At 40.4% G+C, this 21,081-nt stretch overlaps 1 protein-coding gene across 2 annotated transcripts in view; it reads right to left on the reverse strand.

The window, feature by feature from the left end:
- Positions 1-9,671: 9,671 nt before the first annotated feature.
- The window catches only part of tnfaip8l1 (tumor necrosis factor, alpha-induced protein 8-like 1), a 35,364-nt gene continuing 23,954 nt past the window's right edge, over positions 9,672-21,081 (reverse strand). For both annotated transcript variants that reach the window (XM_088350174.1, XM_088350173.1), the window contains exons 2-3: positions 14,195-14,475; positions 9,672-11,565 (exon numbers count right to left, since the gene is read on the reverse strand). In XM_088350174.1, the coding sequence (XP_088206300.1) occupies positions 11,277-11,565; positions 14,195-14,466 (561 nt within the window). In that variant the 5' untranslated portion in view covers positions 14,467-14,475 and the 3' untranslated portion in view covers positions 9,672-11,276. The remainder of the gene's footprint in view (positions 11,566-14,194; positions 14,476-21,081) is intronic.

The raw sequence follows: 21,081 nt of genomic DNA on the forward strand, positions 1-21,081 counted from the left end.
AGGACCTAAGAACTCGCTTCATAAGAGCCACCAGTGCAGCGGGAAGAGATTTCGAGATGTTGTCGTAATACAAAGCACAGATCAGTTGTGTTTTGTATAAAAACGTTTGTGGGATTGACCTTTTATCAAACCAAGTAAGAAAAAAATTCAATTTCTCGCACAGTGTGAAATCACGCAGTCGAGTTGACTGAGATATGCCGTAAAACTTTTAATGAGGTTGCCAGAAGTGCTTCAAAGGCATTTTTTTTGTTCTTATGGTAAATCAGGACAGTCACTGGTTGCTTAGACCAAATGGTGGCACTTCAAGCCCTCTTTTCATTTTTTAATGGATCCCTCAGGGTTTACGTGGTCCTCTATAAGAGGGAATCTGAGACTTTGGACGGGAGAAGTATGTCATGATTTATTCTAATGACAGTCCAGGGGGAATCCTGACCAGTTCCCTAAACCGCTTCATTCAGATTATCGTATTGTGAAGAAGCAGAAGATCTAGTCTGATCCCTTCCTGCATGACTGAGATTCTCCAAGTCTTCTATTGGTTGCAGTCTAAGGATTGACATTTGGTAAAGAAAATGAGGTGGAAGACTTTAGGTCTTGATCAGTACAGTAGACGCCAGGGATATGGCGAACCCGCCTTACGGTGTGGGATAAAAGGGTTTTTCAGCACATCTTTATGACGATTGCTACCTTACTGCATAAGGAACATATTATTTCCAAAGCCTTTCGATGTTCATGTGCGAGTTAAGCCTTCCTGGTATTGATCTACAAACACACGGCCCGCAGGCCGGATCAGGCCCGCCGAGGGTTTGAATCCGGCCCGCTAGGCAAAGCTGAGAGAAGGACAAGAGTAAAAAAAGAGCTGCAGTTTGGTAGCGACAAAGACGGGCGCCACCAGCAAAGCAACTGGAGCTGTATTTCTTTTTCTCTCTCATTCTTTTCCCTCTCTCATTCTTACACTCTCTCTTTCTCTCCCTTTTTAACTCTCTTTCCTCCTCTTTCTCCCCCTCACTCTTTTTCTTTCTTTCTGCCTCTGTTTCTCTCTTTTTTCTCTTGTCCAATGCCTCTCTTTTACTTTCCCTCTTTCCTGTCCTTCTTATTTTCTTTCTTTCTTTCTCCCTTTTTCTTCCTGTTTCTCTCTTCCTCTCTGTTTCTTTTATCTCTTTCTTAAAGTGTCACTCTTTTTCTCTCCCTCTTCTTTCCCTTCTCTCTTCCTCTTTTTTCTGTCTTTTTCTCTCTGTCTCTCTCTGTTTGTTTTTCTCTTTCTTAAATTGTCTGTCTCTCTTGTTTCTTTCTGTCTTTCTTTACCTGTATTTGTCTCTCTGTCTCTATCTCTGTCTCTCTTTTTCTCTCTTTATTTATCTCTCTGAATTTCTTTCTCTCTCTTTGATCTACTTGTCTGGCCCGCGTGAGAAAGGTTTTTCAACCATGTGGCTCAAATGAGTTAGACAACCCAGGTCTACATCACATAAAATGGTGGTCTGCTATCAGTTTAAGTCACGGCATCATGGAAAGGCCGATTTGCTATCGGGAGAATTTCCTCCCACAATGCCTTTTTATATTTCCTATTCAGAATCTTGTAGGCTTTGTGAATCGGCAATACAATTCTGTATTTTTTTCTACTTCATTATGAGTTCCAATGAATGCAGTGATTCTAATAAGGGAAGCAAAAACATGCATCGATTTACTCCACTTGACCAGCTCAAGTCACATTAATTCAAAATAGAAATAAAATTTCATTTCTCCTATATATATTTAATCATACATTGTTATTACACAATAGTACTTAGTATGTACCATTTTGTTATTATCGTGTTTTTATCCGGTTGCCACATTAACTAATTAACCCAGGTTTCTATCTATCCCCTACTATACAGCAATTTCACTTTACCAACCTCACCTCAGAACAGATTAAGGTTGGATCACGGAGGTCTACTGTATCATTGGGTCCAAGTGGCTCCACATTTTTGGCACACCCCAAAGTACACGGTTGAAGTTTTTCCAAAAAGGGGGAGGATTTTGGTCTTGCAAGGACACAAAGGCCAGAATCCAAACATGAAAAGAAATACTAAGAAATTTGTTTTTTATAGTTTAGCATAAATGAGCACACATGCTAATAACAGCTACGGAAGTTAACTTACCTTATAGTTTAACATCCAGCAATTTGAACCACTTCAATTTTGTTCTGTCCGCCTCCTGCTGGATTCGTTGCACCTAGACTAAAGAACCACGGATGGAATTAGCTATAACTCGGAAAAAAGCTTTTTTGGCAAAGGTAATACGCGGACACACAACTGTAGCAATCACTGCTGACCCATCAGTGGTCAGAAATGACTCACGCGACGTCTTAGGACTGTGTCATGGAACTTCCATCGAGGTGGTACCAAAAAGGGTGGTGTCAGGGACCAAAAACCAGGTACTTTTTCATAATGGAAAACCAAAAAGGGCGAAGCGAGGAAAACTGGAACTGTGTAGTGGAGAAGCGCCTGTAGCATCCTCACTGGCGCTAACCGTCAAATAGTTTTTTGGGGTTTTCTATTTTGACGCTGCAGATTTGGTCAGGTTGCTGCGTCGGCCCCGTCGAGAGCGTGCACAGTCACCATAGAAAGTTTGCAGAGAACACCAAGTTCTGTTTTGCTGCATTAAATATGGAAGTGAACAGATGTTGTCTACCCTACCCCTCCACCCCCAAGTGTCCAGCGTAGCATTGTAGATAATCCTCCCCGGCTCGCTCTGCAAACTCCCTTCACCTACACACACGTCTATTCTACTGTTTGCGTTTGGGAATCCCCTCCACATCCCCGCCGCGCTTCTCATCCTCCAACACGTCAGTCAGGTTCTCTGGAGAGGAGCAAAACCCAGAGACGTTGGGGACACCAAAAGAGAGAGCGAGTGGTGGAATAAAGATTAAAAAAAAAAGGAAAAAAATAAGCAGAGTTTTGAAAGACTTTTAAGTTGCAAGCCGATTGCCGCCGCTGTGCTCGCCAGAGGGGGAGAGCACCTTTAAGCATACGGGATGAGAAACGCTGTGGAGGGACTACAAAAGTGAAATAATACATAAATAAGCAGCCGTGTTCACGTTTGTTCTGCGGGTTTGAGTTCGACACCCCCTTTCGGTCGCTGTTGAGGAACATTCGGAACGCGCTCGGGAGGTGAGCGCCCGGCGGTCTGTAAAAAGACATTTCTTCCGGGGAGGTCGCACCGATGGAGATGTCGGCGTCGATTTGGGAATTTGCATAGAAATGAGAAAAAAATTATCAGGGACGTGACAAACTGAATTTCAGAGTTCCCATATTTTGTATGAATCTGATTCTGGACATTTTTAGGTTAACTTGGACCGCGGTGAGAGAGCGGTTATTAGATTGGGGGCAGCATTATCTCAGGAGGTAAAGCACTCGTCTTGGGATCAAAAGGTCGCAGGTTCGATTCCCGGCTCCTCCGTGTTATATCTCCAAGTGTCCTTGGGCAAGACACTGAAACCCTAATGCCCCCGATAGCAGGTTGCATGGCTTACTCCATATTGGTGTGTGAGTGTGTGTGAGTGTGTGTGTGTGTGTGAATGAGTAAGTGTGGAGCACATTGTAAAGCGCTTTTGGCTTCATTGACTTGAAAAGCGCTATATAAATGCAGACAATTATCAGTGCTAATTTAAGAGAGTCATTAGTTATAGTTACTTGCTTCTTCTTCCAAAAAGTAATTAGTAACTGAATTACTCCATAGTAAAAGTAACTCGTTACCAGGGAAACTAAATCTTACCGTAAATTTAAAAATAAGTTGCTTTACGGCAAAGAATTTGAAATTTTATGAGCAGCATTTGAGTCAGTTGAACAGAAAAGAACAGGTAGTTGTGTTAAAGAAGCTTGTAATATTTATTGCACCTTCCCAGCAACAAAATTATACGAAACGTGAAGTTCAACAAAAATAAACAGTAAACAATAAAATAAAATAATAATCAACAGTAAACGATATAAAGTGAGTTTAATAAATTAGATATAACTCCCACAACCTGAGACAACTGGTAAGGTAAACAAAGCCTACTGTACTGAAAGTATTTTCACACAACAAAAAGTCATTTGTAAAAGACTATAAAGTGACTTTCACTCTATGAAACAAATCACAATCTCAAGTCAGACAACTGGTCAAATAGACATATGCTACTGTACTGAAAGTATTTTCACACAACAAAAAGTCATTTGTAAAAGACTTTAAAGTGAGTTTCACTCTATGAAACAAGTCACAATCTCAAGTCAGACAACTGGTCAAATAGACATATGCTACTGTACTGAAAGTATTTTCACACAACAAAAAGTCATTTGTAAAAGACTATAAAGTGAGTTTCACTCTATGAAACAAATCACAATCTCAAGTCAGTCAACTGGTCAAATAGACATATGCTACTGGACTTGCTCCCTCTTATCTTTCAGATCTGATTTGCCCCTATGTCCCGGTCCGAAGCCTACGATCTGAGAGTGCCGGTCTTCTGGTGATCCCAAGAGCAAAGAAGTGTTCTGCTGGTTCGAGAGCGTTCTCCATCCGGGCACCGGTGCTGTGGAATGCTCTTCCCCCTGAGATCCGATCTGCAACCTCAGTGGAAATGTTTAAATCTAAACTTAAAACTCACTTCTACTCCATAGCATATAAATAACCTACTCTTCTCGTCGGCTGAAAAATAGTCTGTGTAATATAGTGTAATAATCTGTGAAGCCCTTTGAGACTCTTCGTGATTTAGGGCTATACAAATAAAGGTGACTTGACTTGACTTGACTACTGTACTGAAAGTATTTTCACACAACAAAAATTAACGGTTCAACAATATAAAGTGACTTTAACACTGCAGTGTAAAATAAAGAAATCAACCACTCTCAACCTTTGACAACTGGTCAAGTAGAAAAAGGCAACGGTACTTCAAATATTTTGTTCAAAACAAAAGTCATCAGTAAAACAACAAAGTCACTATCCAATCCCTCTCTCTACCTCTCTCACTCCCTTCGTCTCTATTCTCCTCCCTCTATGCCTCTCTCACTCTCGTCGAGGATAGCTGACAAGACTTCTTTCAGTGAGGAGCAGCAGTTTTGAAACCACTGAGAAAGAATTCTACAATAGATTCCCCAAATGAGATGTTAAGTATTGTGAATTTAATAGCGCTATTACTTAATATTTTGGTAGGATGTTCCCCAATGTGTGACGTCATCACCCACTGCATTTTTTGGTGTTATTGTAGATGGCTCCCGTGTTAGGTTGAATGAGAGCCGCGTTTACGTTCCCGTTTGGTTGCCAAAAGGCTGACCGAGGATGTCCTGCCTATCCTCGTTACGCCAAAGAAGACTGCACACTCTGACATAGCCTTAACACGAGACAATATGCTGATGTGTAATAGACAAAGCAACGCACCCTTACTGAAAAAATAAGGCCATTACGTAACATCGTTATTATTAAGGGCATTATTACTAACAGTGGTTATGAATCTCGCCTGGGACCAAAAATAAAACAGGTTCAATTTTCTACGAATGTGTGAAGGGTACAGTAGACCCCCGGGATACAAAATGAATCTCTTCTGGGATGGAAATCGCACAAGATATTCTGAACTGAATGAAGAGACAGAAAGGCACTGTGGGAGGGAATTCAGCCAACGGCATATCAGCATTTTCATGATGCTGTGATGCCAACCAATAGCAAACTAGAATTTTATATGATTTCCAGCAAAGACCACTTGACGGTTGAGATTTGAGTCTTTGGATGAAAGCTACTGTGGCTCACCTTTCCCACATGCAAGGGTATTAAAGTAAGTACACTTCAGAAAAAAACCCCAATGAATACATACACAGCAGCCCACCGTTACTAACAATATCAAACATAAGAGAGTTAATTAGCGATTAAAACACCAATATGCATTTGAGGAAAAAAGAGGCGAGGAAGAAATCCCACAGCGTCATTCCTTTTTCAAGTCTCGGGGCCTGTAGGGAGTTCGTAATTGGTGATAAAAGACAAAGGGGAAGTCTTTTATGGAAAAGAACGCTCCCCCGTACCCACGGGAGTCAGCGGGTTTGGCTCAGAGGTCTAAACTTTTTTTTTTGTAGAGAGAAAGAGCACAAACAAAAAAAGTTCCCATTTATTACTCCCCACCATGGAGCTTTGAGCCAATTAAAAGTGCTGATCAGATCGTGTTGTTTTCAAATTTGCTGTTAAGTCGAATTGTATGATTCAGAGAGTTTTCTTTTTGTTTTTCAGGGAAAAAGAGTTTTCCTGTTTTTACCGCCTAAAATGAACTGCACCTGTGTTGCAGTGATCCATCATCCCTGGTCGCCTATTGCAGTGAGTTGGGGTTGCGGAGCGCATTTTTCTCAGGTCTGGCAGCTCCTTTTTGCCATTCTGTGAACTAAAAAGAACTGCACTAGTGTGGCCACATTCCATCAACTTTTGTCCCCAATTGATGGGACCGGAAATGGGAGATTGCTCTTTTGTCTGGCCTGGCAACTATTTTTGCCGTTATTTCCATCCAAATGAACTGCACCCGCGCAGCTGCGATCCATTATCCTCAATCCCATATTCCTGTGAGTGAGGACTTGCAGAAAGCACTTTGTTAGGAGTCGTGCAGTTCTGGCCAGCCTAAAATGAACTGCACTGATTTTGCCACGACCAATAATCGTTTTATGATCAAATCTTGAATTGTAATTTAAATTTTCTTTTATTGACATTCTAGAAGGGGAATTACCTAATGTGCAGTCCCTTCTCAAGGTTCCTTCATTTTCCTCATGATGAGGTTTTTGAGTTTTTCCTTGCCCTCATGTAAGTTTTAGATCAGGGGATGGTGTCATAATAGTCTGTGGTCTGATAATCTGTGGTCTGTGCAGCTCTTTGAGTCTTTCAGTGATTAAGGGCTATTCAAATGATTTGGCTATTGTGAGCCTCCGAAAAGACCCTCAGCCAACTTTATTGCCATTAATTTATCAGTCTGGCCCGCATGAGAATGAGTTTGACAGAGCTGACGTAGAAGTAAGGAGGTCACACGACCAAATTGTGCAACAACTTCTATAGAAAATTAAAACATTACAAGGAACAAAAATGCTTAGAACACATTCAGTACACGCCCCCAGCAATTGGACTAACCATGGCCGAGCTCTCCAGTGCCTCGCGGATCATACGAAGAGGTTAAAGAGCAGACACGGCCAAGTGGAGCCACTATTTTTTCAGAAAATCCCAAAATATTCTAAAGAGGGACATAAATGCTTAAGTTGGCTTCCAGGTTTTTTTCCCCTACCTGTCCGATATCGGGGACCACCTATTATCAGTTTGTTAACTATCATATTGCATTCCTAATCAAGAGGGAGAAGCTCACTGCCAAACATGTGAGACGTGACGGGAACAGAAGCAACGATAATGACCATTAGAGGATAATTGCGCACCGGGACCAGCCGAAAGTCTTTCAAGCGTGCCGGCGGGACAGTCTTCAGACACACTACGGGCCAAATTATCTCCGCGTTCTGCAAACCGTGTCAATGACAGATTAAACTTCCCGGCGGATTTGCGGCGTTCTGTTTAAATATCCCCGATACGGAACCTGGTTCGGGGACTGACTAATTTCCTGCGCCGTCGACAGACTGCTGCGTGGGCCCAGAAGGAAATGGAAAGCAATGACCTCAACTTGAATAGCTTGTGAGTCAGATGTCTTTGTGTTTATTTTCACGGCTTCCTTACAATGCTGGGAGCCGATTGGAGTGACTAAATCCAGGTCAGACGGTCCGATTAGTGCCTCGATTTGGCAGGCATCCTTCCAACTTACTAATGAGAAAGCCTTGAACTAAGGACCGGTTACCACAGTTTAAGACCATAGTGTTTTCATACAGGGTTTGTACCCTTTTTAATGGCAAAATTCAAGCACTTATAAAGGACTTTCTAAATCAATTTCTCCAGTACAGTGGTTTCTCTCCTTTCCAATTGAATTTGTTCTGGGTATAGCTTCGTAACCTGAAAATGACCTAAGTAGAGACGCATTTTGAATGTAAATGTGCTAATCTGTGCCAAGTCCCGCAAAAGTACAGTATATTTTTTTAATAAATCATCAAAGAGCATCAGAACATGAAACAAATGCATGTTAAAATTACCGTAGATTACAGCACAATAAACATAAAACAAGAGACACATAATGTAAAAAAAAAGAATAAAGGAATAAATAAAAACATTCATTTAACTTTTTGCCTGTCTTGAAAAACTGAGCCAATGATATCTGCTTGAGTGGGGTTTTGACAATCTGTCTGGAATGCCCGAGGCAGACATAGCGGTGGCGTGACTTGTCAACACTTTATCTGGGTGATTCTTTTCAACAAACTCCGAAACTTCATGAATTTTGCTAAAATGTCTTTTGTTTGGGCTGATTGAATGATGGCTATGTGCTCCTCCCGCTAGCTTGCCGGGACCCCACCTCGTCGTCTGAGGGGTTAAGGTCTTTGTGACAGTGACACGAAGAGCATGCCGGAAGCCGTATGCTCACTGGGTTGCCAGGTAGATTTTAAGCGATAACCAGTTTATGTTTGAGAAACTGGGAGCAGGAAACTGCCAAGTGCTAATTAAATGAGAAGAACGTATTTGGCGAAGGCTAAAAGATGTCCTAGGCAATTAAAAAAATGCTTACACAAGTTATCTTTGTTTCTATTGTACATAGTCTGTCTTGGTGTGAGTAAATAGGTGCTGCGTTGTGTTTGTAATGATTATCATCGTTTTATAAGAAGAACTGCAATCATTGAAAAGGAAAGCAACTGGCTGAAGTTCACAAGTATGATAGTTTGAGGACCCTGCCTTTATATGAACGTTAAAGGAACATTGTGTAATATTTGAGCACTAGGTGGCGCTATTTTCTGCCGTGGATCAGAAAACGAGTAAGAATGAAAATAACGGCGACTCAGAGTGACAACAAAGCATCGTTCATCTTTTTTGCTCAGCTTTTTGACAATTTTTTGTTTAGGTGTACCCTTTGCAGCAAGATGGTGGACAATTATGACATCTGAGGCTCAAGGTATGTAAAACGGAAATTTCTCTTTCTACGAGTGTTTAAAATCAAGGCACATCTATACGAGAGTTCACGTATTTTTCCTAATTAATTCAATATTCTTTTTTGTTTAATGAATGACATTTTATTTAACCCCTAGGAGGCACTGAATAATACATACTGTCCCTTTAAATGCATCCCTAGCAGGTTATGGATTCTTTATTACTAATTATCTTTAAATGAATTCTTAATGCTTTTTATTTTTTCATATCTTATTTTGTGAAGGAAATTTTAATAAAAACAAGATATTTGAAAACAGTGTAATGTTATTCCAAACCATTTTGTGAAAAACCCGATTTGGGCCCAACCTCACCCAGACCCCAGCTCCGGCAGCCCCCAGGTAGGTTGAGTTTGAGGCCTTTGATTTAAACAGGGATCAGAATGGAGATTTTCATTTTCAGCTGAAATAGCCAGCGTCCAGGAATAAACCAGGCCGTTTCCTTCTCTAGCCCCTTGGAGCTGAACACTGGTTGTAATGGTCGCGGCGCTTCAGATATTTGCCAAGTGGGCTTCATTTGTGTGTCTTCTTCCGATGAACAGGTTTCAACTCCATCCTAAGCCAAAGTGGCCTTTAGTGGTGGATTATTAGACACTGCCACTTTAAAACATTTTGAAATGAGTTCACAAAGATTCATTAGATTAAAAAAGTTTTATATTTGCTGTGTCAATAAAGGAACACACCAAACAATGATATGTACAAATTGAGAAACATTTCAAAATAGCATTAAAATGAGTAGGGAGGCTTTCAGTGAGACATTACTGAGGAAATTTCCATCAGAGTTAAATAAATAAAGAGAAATAGAGAAGAAGAAGCATGGCTCATTATGGAGTGTGTTGTGATAATCGAGTGCATACCGTTTTGCACCTCTCCTCTTTGGTTGAGTCCCAGCATGTTAAAGTTTCTGCAATCGTATCCGGGGAAATTATTACACGGCTCAATTTCCAATTCCGTCACAAGGACGTGCATGCTCAAGTCGCTGGCGGAATACGGAATCGTAGTACGGTTAAATCTTTACGTGTAGCGCCTTGCTTATTTATGACGCTTCTGTTTGGTTATTTCTTCAGAAGATGAAGCCAATTGGAAGCAGAATTTTGAAAGAAAATACTTGAAAGCACTTTCTAACATCGAAAAAATACATTCGAATAGTTCTTAGTGCATTCATGGAATCGTGTATGCCCAGTGGCATGATGGGAGAGGAATGCTTCACAAAATTAGAAATCGTAACGACAAAAATTACAAATAAACCTTTGAATTTAGAAAACATTTTGTCCATTTTATAATGCTTAAAAAAGGTTTTTATCTGGATGAAAATTATGCTACATTTTTTTCATTTATCCGACAAAATACGTTGAAATAGGTTTACTCAACATTTTGTACATCGAGAGTCATTAATTTTATTGGTAAAGTTACAAAAAAACTACAAAAATGGCTCTACAGATTGACAGCTTTGGGTTCATTTGAGCCAAATTTGTTATATTTGGTGTCTAAAACTAAACTTGAGGACGCTATAAGCGATAAGAAAACTAGCTTTTGTGATGTCGTCATAGCAACAAAGTAACAAATCAGTTATTAGTCTGGTTAACAAACGGATTGGCTAGCACATCTCAAGCGTCACCTTTTCACCAACAGTTGAAATAGTACAGTAGAAAGTCAGAATTGTTAATGAAAAGGGTACTTTTTGATTAGTTTTTGTGACTTTATTTGTAATCGCAGGCGGCAGAAGCGTAGCTAGCGTCGTCACGGAGTCGAATAGTCACAATGTTGACTCACTGGGAGATAGTCAGCGCAATAAAATAACATAGTTGAAGCTTCTTTATTGAAGACTTAAAAAAAAAAGGTTCAGCCTCACTCAGGAGTTAAAAAGTTTCAAATAAAAAGCTAAGCAGGATTAGTCTGCTCCGGTTCACATCGTTGCTTTAAGGCAGGAAAAGGTACAGTACAGTGCAATAGTAGTTTAGTCAAACATACCCCCCAAAAAAAGAGCTTTTCACGTCTATTTTGGAAACGTCTTTCCGCTCTAAGTCGTTGTTTACGGAGATAAAACTGCCGGCTTGGGATTCACTTGGAGCAGAAATGTTTTTATAGCTTTTATCCTCTTTTTGTTTTGTGCTACATTCACTTGTGTGGACTTTGAAAACAATGAAATACAGAATTTGGTCCCACCAAAAAAACAATCACTGTCGTTATAATGTTTGAAAGGCACACGGAATCCAACTGGAGGGCGAGGGGAAGCGGGGGTCAAAGGTTCCCCTCGTCCAGCATCTTGTTGAGGCCGGTGCAGATCCTCTGCAGATGGAGGCGGTAAACTTCGGCAGGCCCGTACAGAGCGGCGAGGAAGTCGCAATCGGCAAAGTGGTTGAAGACGTGATTGACGCGGGAATGGCTTTTGGCCGTCAGGTGGCGTTTAATGGCCTGGTGCAAGAGCTCGCGGCATTCGTTCAGCAGGGCGCTCATCACCCGACGGTCGAAGGTGAAGTCGATTTGGTGGAAGCTGACTGCCGTCATGGCCAGGGTGTGGACTTTCTTCCTGCCAGGTAAAAACAAAAAACAACAAAATAACACTGCACTGTCCTTTCTCAGTACAGGGTTTGTAAACCTTTTCCATGGAAAATTCAAGCACTTTCAAGGCCTGTTTTTCCAATTTTACCGGTACCTTCACAGGGAAAAAAAAATCCAGCACCAATCAAAAAAAATAATCACCGTCGTTGACTTTGATGACTAAAATAAAGTCGCTGTCTTGCTGCAAGCACATACATAGTTTGTGCTATTTTCAACTTTTTCCTATCTATGATCTTCGATCTTTTTGTGTCAATGGGCTGCTATAAACTGACATCAATTCTGTTGTTCTGCTTCAACAATATACGAGCAGCGTACCTTCATCACACATGTTTACAAAAACAGAAAGGGCTCGATAGGTAATAGGAAATAATGGAATTCAATACGGAAGACAAAAAAAATACTGTATGTATAAAAAGCAAAAAAATGAGCCAAGTTTGGACTCATTTTAATGATATTGATTGCTCTGAAGCGGAGTGCACTCAATCTTAATTGTTGAGACTCTTAATCTTTTGCTTTTTTATAATTTTATCTTTTAATAAGATAAAGATGGTGGTATTAGTGCACTTGAGGAAAAGGTTCTAAATATAGTGGACGCTAGAGCTTTTGTTGGTGATGGAAATGAGTGGAAAGGTATTATGAAAGGATAGTGGGATGTTTGGACGCGTTCTAAGGGATGGGCAGGGCACCTATATAATGCGGCAGGGGTAAACCAGTGAAAGCTGTCGGGCCCTGCTGTTGAACAGAAGAGTGTGTTGTGTCACCCTGACCAAAGTGACATGGCCGCTTTCTTGTGTCCCGTTTCATCTGGAGGGACGAAAGCAAGACCAACTTGGGTGGTGTGGTGCCTAACTTGTTTGGGTGTTTGGGCATTTGGGTTGGCCATAGTCAATTTTTTGTGTTTTTTGCAACTTTTTCCTTTTTTTCTTTTTTTTATGATTTATTGATAGCAGTGAATAGTATATGAAATTTTTTTTTCATTGTTTTGCATTTTTAGGGATTTTGTGTTGTTGTTGGACCTAAAATCAGTTCAGTATGTAAAAAGCGTACTTTTTTTTGTAAATCTGCGGATATCTATTTCAGGATGCCCTGGAAAAAAATAAAAAATCAAAAAGAATCAGAGGAGCCATTTGGGAGCCAAGCCTAAAGAGCTGGGTTTCTTAAAAGAGCTGTCCTCTTGGGTGTGACCAGTAGGGAGTGGTGACGCTTCACATGACAACGCCATAATGACAAGCCTTCAGAGCAGGCGCGTCGGCGTCATTCTCACACACTTTTTAATGTTTCTTCATTTATAGACTCAGACTTTCACAAACACGACAATGGCAACAATTTCAAGTGTTTTCATGCACTAAAACAAAAATTCAAGCATTTTTCTGACCTTGAAAAAAAGTAGGAAGTAAAATAGTCAATTTACATTTTTGAGATCGTGTTGACAAATTCTTGACACACTTATGGCCCTTCTGCTTGATTTGAGCACATTAAACTTGAAACGCAACTCTCAACTATTGTGTTTTATGCCTTTAAAAGGGGCAGAGCCTGCTTGAATTCGTAATATTGGTCCCTAGGTGTGAATGAGCGGGCGAATTGTCTGTCCCTGTATGCCTTGGCAACCAGTTTAGGGTGTCCCCTGCTCACTGCCCGGAGATGGGCTCCAGCACCCCCCGTGACCCTACTGAGGATAAGCGGTGCAGATAATGGATGGATGGATGGATGGTATCAATGTTTGTGAATGTCCAAGTGGCTGCAGAGAAAGACAGCAACTTATGTTGCTAACCCAATTATTTTAATAATTTCTGATGATGATTTAGCCTAGAGGTGTCCCAACTTCAGAAAGTGAGCCAGATTTGGTAAGCTGAAACTGTGTGAGGGCATTCTTTGATCAGTCTTTAATAAATTCACCCTCCGTGAAAGGTTTGCAGTGCTTGGCTCACTTTTGTAGCATTTTCATTTGACTCGCAGGGTCTCGTGAAAAAGTGCTGCTGTGTCGTTAAAACAGCTTCTAGTTGCTTCACCTTTTCACAGCGTTCGTTTCCAGTTACCTGTTGTAGTCAGCATGTTTTGGCAGCGTTTCTTGATATTATATTCCTTGAAAACAGCCAGTCTCTTGGCAAATTAGGAAGGCACATTTTTTTGGGGATTTTGATTAAAAAAAAAAAAAAAACTAAAATTTGCACTTGTTAGATCTTAGATTGATGCCCAAGTGTGTGCATATGAAGAAAACACATTATGAAAGCTTAAGGGAAACCACTGAACAAACTATTAAAATAGTTTATAATCGATTATTTGTCACACCTGTACCTCAAAGCAAAGGATATTTTAAGGACGCAAACAAAGGAGATGATGTAACTAAGTGTCCTAAATTTCTGGTTAAAAACTCCGCAATATTATTTGCTTAGGGATCACAGTGCCCAAATTGAATCAGAAGACCGAGTTGGACAAAAAACATCTGTTCTGGCCTGATAGAGAGCAGCTAGTGCTTGGTGAAGATAACGAACAGCGTATGATTCCATCAGTCCACACACAAATGCTGAATAGATTAGAGCAGTTCGAGACTGGGTCAAGTTTATGCCTGGAAAAATACTGTATTATTTTGTACCCACCTGAAGTTCTCCACTAGGATCAGCTCCTCGCTGCTGAACTGGTTGTTTCTATAGAGCACTCCCAACTTCACCACCATCTTGATTAGGTTCTTGATAATCTTCTGTGACTCCTTGCGGTTGCGGGTGTACTCCTTGGTGACCCGGTAAAGCTCGTCCAACACTTCGCTGCTGGTATCGTCGATAAAGAGGTTGGCCATGCTCTTGGTGGCCATTTTGCTCATCAGCTTCTTCTGAGCCTGCAGGGCCAAACTCTTGGTGCTGAAAGAGTCCATGATGAAGCTCTGGACAAGAGAAAAACAAAGTTTATTCGCAAATGCAAACTTTCCATTCTTTGCATGAATACAGTGGCATGAAAAAGTATGTGAAACTTTTGGGATTTCTCACATTTCTGCATAAAATCCCTATCAAATGTGATCTGATCTTTGTCAAAATCTCACAGAGGAAAAAAATCAGTGTATGCTTTGACTCAAATCACTCAGACATTAATATTTTTTTTTGCTTTTTGATGGGATTAGCATAGACACAAGGACAGAATGGGGAAGAACAAGTAACAGAACCCTCTCTTTAAAGACCAATTGAAGTACATTTTCACCCAAAAATTCAAGTCAGGTGTACCGTCTCTCAATCAGAGCCAGGTTTATATTATTTGGACATTTAGACTAACCCCTGTTCGACATCAGGGAACTAATAATTAAACTGTTACTTCAAGATATTACACCACAACCACAGTGAAACGATGTTCGGGTGTTTTTTCCAGTGAAAACGTGCCAAAAGGCGAAGATTAGGATGCACGGACTGGGGTGACATGTTACCACCAATATTAAACACTCATTGTTTTGTCCCCACCAATATAATGAAAAAGATCGATCAAAGCAGCACAAAAGGGGTTAAATCATGTATCGGACCAATGTATTAGTGGGGCCTTTCCGTATTTTACCTATGTTTTGTTATTATTAGTTTCTCGCTAATGCGAATCCCAAACCTATGTCTTTGGTGCCGAATATTCAAACTTTGTGACTTCTATGTGAGTATGCCAGCAGGAACAAAGAGATGCTTGGTCCTGCTTGCAAAACATGCTGCTTCATTCCTATCAGCTTTGATCAAAAAATTTAAAAGAGCACTAAATTTTTTATCTTCTGAAAGGTTGTTTAGTATTGTGCTCTTGAGTTATTATTAGTTATAAGTCTGAATGCATAATTTATTGATTTATGTAATTTTATTTTTAGTATCATATGGTTAGTCAGTCAATAAAACATGTTTAGTTTAAGGAATTCTATTTTAGAATTTCATTAAACTTTAAATCCTTTGTTACAGTCGATAAAGCTATTCTTTGTTGTAAATCGTCCCATTTTACCTTTATGTTTCTCTTATAATCTGTGTATTATTTGCCCTCATGTAGGTTTTAGATCAGGTGATGGTGTCATAATAGTCTGGTTTGCAATAATCTGTGGTCTGTGCAGCCCTTTGAGACTCTGTGACTAAGGGCTATACAAATAAACATGACTTATAATTTCATAACTTTTATGCAGAGGTATACTTCAAACAATTTAATAGACTAATTATACTATTTTTAATCAGGGGGTTGTGGTGTACAAGAGGATTTCTTCTTCTGGGGGGGCGTGACAGAAAATAATTGAGAAGCATTGACCTAAGGAGGGTCCAAATTGTCCCTAGGTGTGAATGAGCGAATGAGTTGTCTGTCCCTGTGTGCCCTGCGATTGGCTGGCAACCAGTTCAGGGTGTCCCCTGCCCACTGCCCGGAGATGGCTGGGATGGGCTCCAGCCCCCCCGCGACCCTAATGAGGATAAGCGGTACGGCTGATGAGATGAGATGAGATGACCTAAGGAGACTCAAAGAGTAATTAAAACCAATTTTCAACAAACAATTTAAGCCATATGGCTTCAACTAACTGATGGTTTGTCATGTTTTCATGAATATCTCCTCTGTGGACATTTATTGCAGTCGAGATACCCACAAACGTCAAGGTTTGATATACCATTGTAAATATATGACAGAGGGATCGATAACCTTGTTGATTGATCATTAAAAATTGTGCTATTGATTGTGTACCTCGATGATGAAGCAAAATGATTTTAGTATGGCTGCATCTGGCGGATGTGCTTCTGATTAGGTCGCAGGAAGTTAGCTGTAGATCAAGTCATTTCGTACAACGACTTGTGGGAAAATACACTCACGACATTTAAAATGAAAATATGTAAATAAACATTTGGAAAAATACCACACTAATCCAGTGGTGTGCAAACTGTTGAATACTAAAATGACTACGTAAATCTATTTATATTATGTACTGTAATCTTTTCACTAAAAAATCCAAATGAACTTATAGCATTACTCTTCATAACCGTGAGATGGATATTTGATTTTCACCTTAAAAATGGTCGTGGTTGGCTACATTTTAAAATACTGAAAGAAGGAACTACAATAGCGGCTAGAAGCGAGCCATAACATGCAGCAGAGTAGCTAACATGAGAAGGAAAAAGTGGGGGGAAGCTGCCTGCATCACAGAAATCTGCGACTTTTACTTGCATGAGCAGCTGAGGAAGGTGAGTTACAATGAAGAGGCTAACTATAACATTAGCGGCAAGCTACAACCTGAGGGCAAGTGGCTATCATGACCGTCGAGAGAAGGAAACGATGAGAAAATGTAGTAACACAAAACTCTGCGGCTTTTGCTTGCATGAGCAACAGTGGGAGGCGTGTGACACTGAGGACTGAAGCAGCTAACTATAATATTAGCGGCAACCGATAGCCAAGTGGCTATCATGACTGGCTAGAGAAAGTTGGAAGAAATAGTAGCATATGCCTGTATCATAGGACTCGGCGACCATAACAAGAAGCTAGGTGGGGAACGTTGCCATCAAGAGCTAAAATTAGCACCGGGACAAGCTACATTTGCAATATGGTAATTTGGGCTTTCGTGGTAGTAAGAGGACCACCAAGCCTGTCAGTTTCTCCAAGTGTTGTTGAAAATTACAAACCCTACGAATCATGTTTATGATATAGTATAGTTTTCATTGTATAATATTATTGCTTGAATCAGGAGTGTTTTAATCGAACAATTTGAAGTAGCACTAAGGGCCGCTGTAAACAACACAGGGCTTTTCCCTAAACAAGAGCAGAAAGAAACAGACCAAAAGGAAAAAAAACGAATCCAGATTCTTGTTTGTATCAGGGTATGTACACCCATTTCCTGGACAAATTCAAACACTTTTTAAGTACTTTCAAAGCCAATTTTCCAATGTTTCCAGTACCATTAAAAAGAAAAAAAACTAAGAATACATCGGCGGTTTACTTATGGAATTTTTAATCTTGCGTGTGAGTTTATCAAGACATAAGATTTTTTAGATCTTCAGTAAATCACAAGTATTTGTATTTGCAACAAGTCTCTCCTTATATGAGGGGTTGGGTAAAAATGACTAGCTTATGTTTTCTGTTGGGCAGCACGGCGGCACAGTGGATAGCACGTGTACGGCATAGTTCTGAGGTCACGAGATTGAACCTCCTGTGTAGAGTTTGCATGTTCTCCCCGTGCTTGCATGGGTTTCCTCCGAGCACTTCGGTTTCCTCCCACATTCCAAAAACATGCAAGTCAGGTTAATTGGCCAGTCCAAATTGTCCCGAGTGTGAATGAGCGAGCGAATTGCCTGTCTCTGTGTGCCCTGCGACTGGCTGGGAACCAGTTGAGGGTGTCCCCTTCCCACTGCCCGGAGATAGCCTGGATGGGCTCCAGCACCCCCGCGACCCTACTGAGGATAAGCGGTGCAGATAATGGATGGATGGATGTTTTCTGTTGCAGGAAGTTCTTTCTATTACATATCACTGGTAAACACTACCTTGATTTTTTTGCGTATCCTATTGTAAATGTCCATAATTGATAGGTAATCCTTGCACTAATACACATTTCATAGTTCCCTTTTAGGTGTAGCATTCACCTGTCCTCTTGGGCCCAACCTGTAGGGGGCAATGACGCTTTCATAGGACAATAACATACAAACTGATGTGCGCTGCCGTTAGTTGTGAGGCAAACAAAATGCAATTGCAAAGTGAAGCCCCGAGAGAGCAGTGTCAGCATCATTTTTAGGCAGACTTGTTGAGAAGGTAATAATGTCAAGCATTTACAAGCACTTCACACAAAATTCAAGCACTTTTCAATTACTATTAAAGGTTAAGCATTTTAAAATATTTCAAGCACCAGTACAAAACCTGTTAGGTATATATTCTGGCCTTAGCTTTCCTTGAGACCTAAAATTTGGATTAATGGGATTCACGTTGCTATAAAAAATATCACATATTCCCAATCCCGTAAAGAAATAAACCATTTGAGTAGTCAAAATTGGTCTTGAGAATTGCCACATTTAAGACCAAAGCGCCGCATACAGCGGGTAAATCATTTGTCTTTCTAAAATAAACGAGTGGCGACAGCTTCCCAATAAGACCCCGTCACTTTCTAGCTCGTAGCCTACAAGCCGGTTGGAGAACTCCCCTAATGCATGCGGACATCTCATCTCATGCGCCGAGGCCAACTTAGCAAAAGACGCTAGCGCCGCTCATCCTCCCTTTGATTTATGTACGATGCCCAGCTCAAAAATAGCGAGGGTCGGCGCTTCTTTTTTCTTGTTCCATCTTCGGAATCAAATGACTGCTGCGGCTCAAAGGCGTCAGGCGGGTCATCCTTTCAGGTTTGTTGAAAAATAAAACAAATCTGTTTTCTTGTATATCTACGTAGATCTGCGAGGATAGTACACCAAAATAAATAGGCAACCAAAAAGCCTTTTCCCCCCCCAAGGGCTTTTCAATGTCAACACAAAGAGAATGAATAAAAAAAGGTGTGGGGATTGAGTGCATGCGAGGAAGCCTTTCTGAATACGGACCTTCAAAAAAATAGCAAGTCTATTTCGTTTTCAGAATCTTTCCCATGAGTATTAGGATTTGAACGCATAAATATCACGGAAAAAGTTGGCAGTATATTTTTAAACCTTGAGAGAAAATGTCCATGTTTAATTGCTGAATAACAATATTTATTGAAATGAAATGAAATGATCTGCATTTATATAGCGCTTTTCAAGTCAATGACTTCCCAAAGCGCTTTACATTGTGCTTCACATTTCCCAATAGCGGCCGTGATCTGTGCAGCCATGTAAGGCGCTAACCTGCTTATTGGGGGTAATTGGGGGTTTAATGTCTTACCCAAGGACACTTCGACATGTAACACGGACAAGCCGGGATTCGAACTGGGATCCCTTAATCCTAAAACGATCGCTCTACCTCCTGAGCTACTGCCGCCCCAGAACTACGATGTGATGGTTATTCGATATCAAAAAAAAAAAACCACAAAAAAAAAAAAACAGAATTAATCGGTCACTCAGAGCCACGAGTTTCCCAGAAAATGTCAACAATTACTTTCTAGAGAAGGGCGGTAACAAATTGGACACATAGTGGCAGAATATGACGTCATCATTATCCGATATGAAAACTAAATTTAAATTTTTTTTACAAAAAAAACATTGATTAATGGTTATGTGGATTCCCTTGCTCAGAGAAAATGAGTATGGTTAAGAGCTGAAGAAAATAGACATTGATCGGACAGATAGTAGCAAGACATTACGTTATCTATCAATCTACCCTGGTCATATACCCCAAGAGGGGTGACCGACAGCAAGACACATACAAAAACAAAAAAACTAAAAAAAAAAAAGGGAAAAAGTAGCAAAAAACACCCACAAAAATTTTTGGATCATGGCCAACCCAAATGCCCAAACACCCAAACAAGTTGGTCTTGCTTTCGTCCCTCCAGATGAAACGGGACACAAGAAAGCGGCCATGTCACTCGGGTCAGGATGACACAACACACTCTTCTGTTCAACAGCAGGGCCCGACAGCTTTCACTGGTTTACCCCTGCTACATCATATAGGTGCCCTGCCTATCCCTAAGAACGCGACTAAACACCCGACTATCATTTTACAACACCTCTCCACTAATTCCCATCACCAACAAGAGCTCTAGCTTTCACTATATTTAGAACTCTTTCCTGCAGTGCACTCATAACACCAGCCATCCTCGTCAATCGCGGCCTTTCTCTTGGTCTCCTTCCATTTACTTCTGCAAAGTTATCTAATGACAAAAAAATGAATAAAATACTGAAATAAAATAATGATAGTCGGTCATTCAGAGCCATGCTAATGAATTCCACACATCAAAATAAATTATGATTTGTGTACAGAGACCCCTCGCTACGTTGTGCTTCATTTATTGCTGGTTCACTCTTTCGTGGAAAATAAATATATATATATATATATATATATATAAAAAGAGATCGTGAAAAAAGATGTGATTTAAAAAAAAAAGACAGACGACAACACATGCTTCCCGCACCATTGAGGAGCGTTTTCAGGCAAACAAGATTCAAGCCTATTGGCCATACAAATAAATAAACAGATTAAAAAAAAATAAATAAAAAAATAACGTTTCCAACACTGCACAACCCCTCTGTCGTGAAATCGCTCGCTGTGTCTGCTTGCCGGCTTGACCGCAGGGGCAGCAAAGAATAACGCCGATCACACCCTTTGATTTGAGATCTCCATAACCAATTCATATCACAGCGAAGAAGATTTGTGTCCTTCGCCTTTGTCGTGCCACAGAAGCGCTGTATCTGTCTCTCGCTCTGGCTTGCTCTATCCGTCCCCTTTTTTTCAAATACTTAAAATTTGCAAAATGATAAACAAGCAGGGATGCTGCTGGAAATGTGAATGCGGGGATGAATGAAGTATCTATCTATCTATCTAAATCATCTGCTGAAGCCGACAATTTTAAGTCTTTTTTTCTGTTCTTGGTAATAAATCTTAGAATCAGAAAATACTTTTTATT

The sequence above is a fragment of the Urocampus carinirostris genome, chromosome 12 (genome assembly GCF_059441175.1).
Source record: "Urocampus carinirostris isolate Australia breed hairy pipefish chromosome 12, RoL_Ucar_1.0, whole genome shotgun sequence".
In the NCBI taxonomy this organism is placed as follows: Eukaryota; Metazoa; Chordata; class Actinopteri; order Syngnathiformes; family Syngnathidae; genus Urocampus; species Urocampus carinirostris.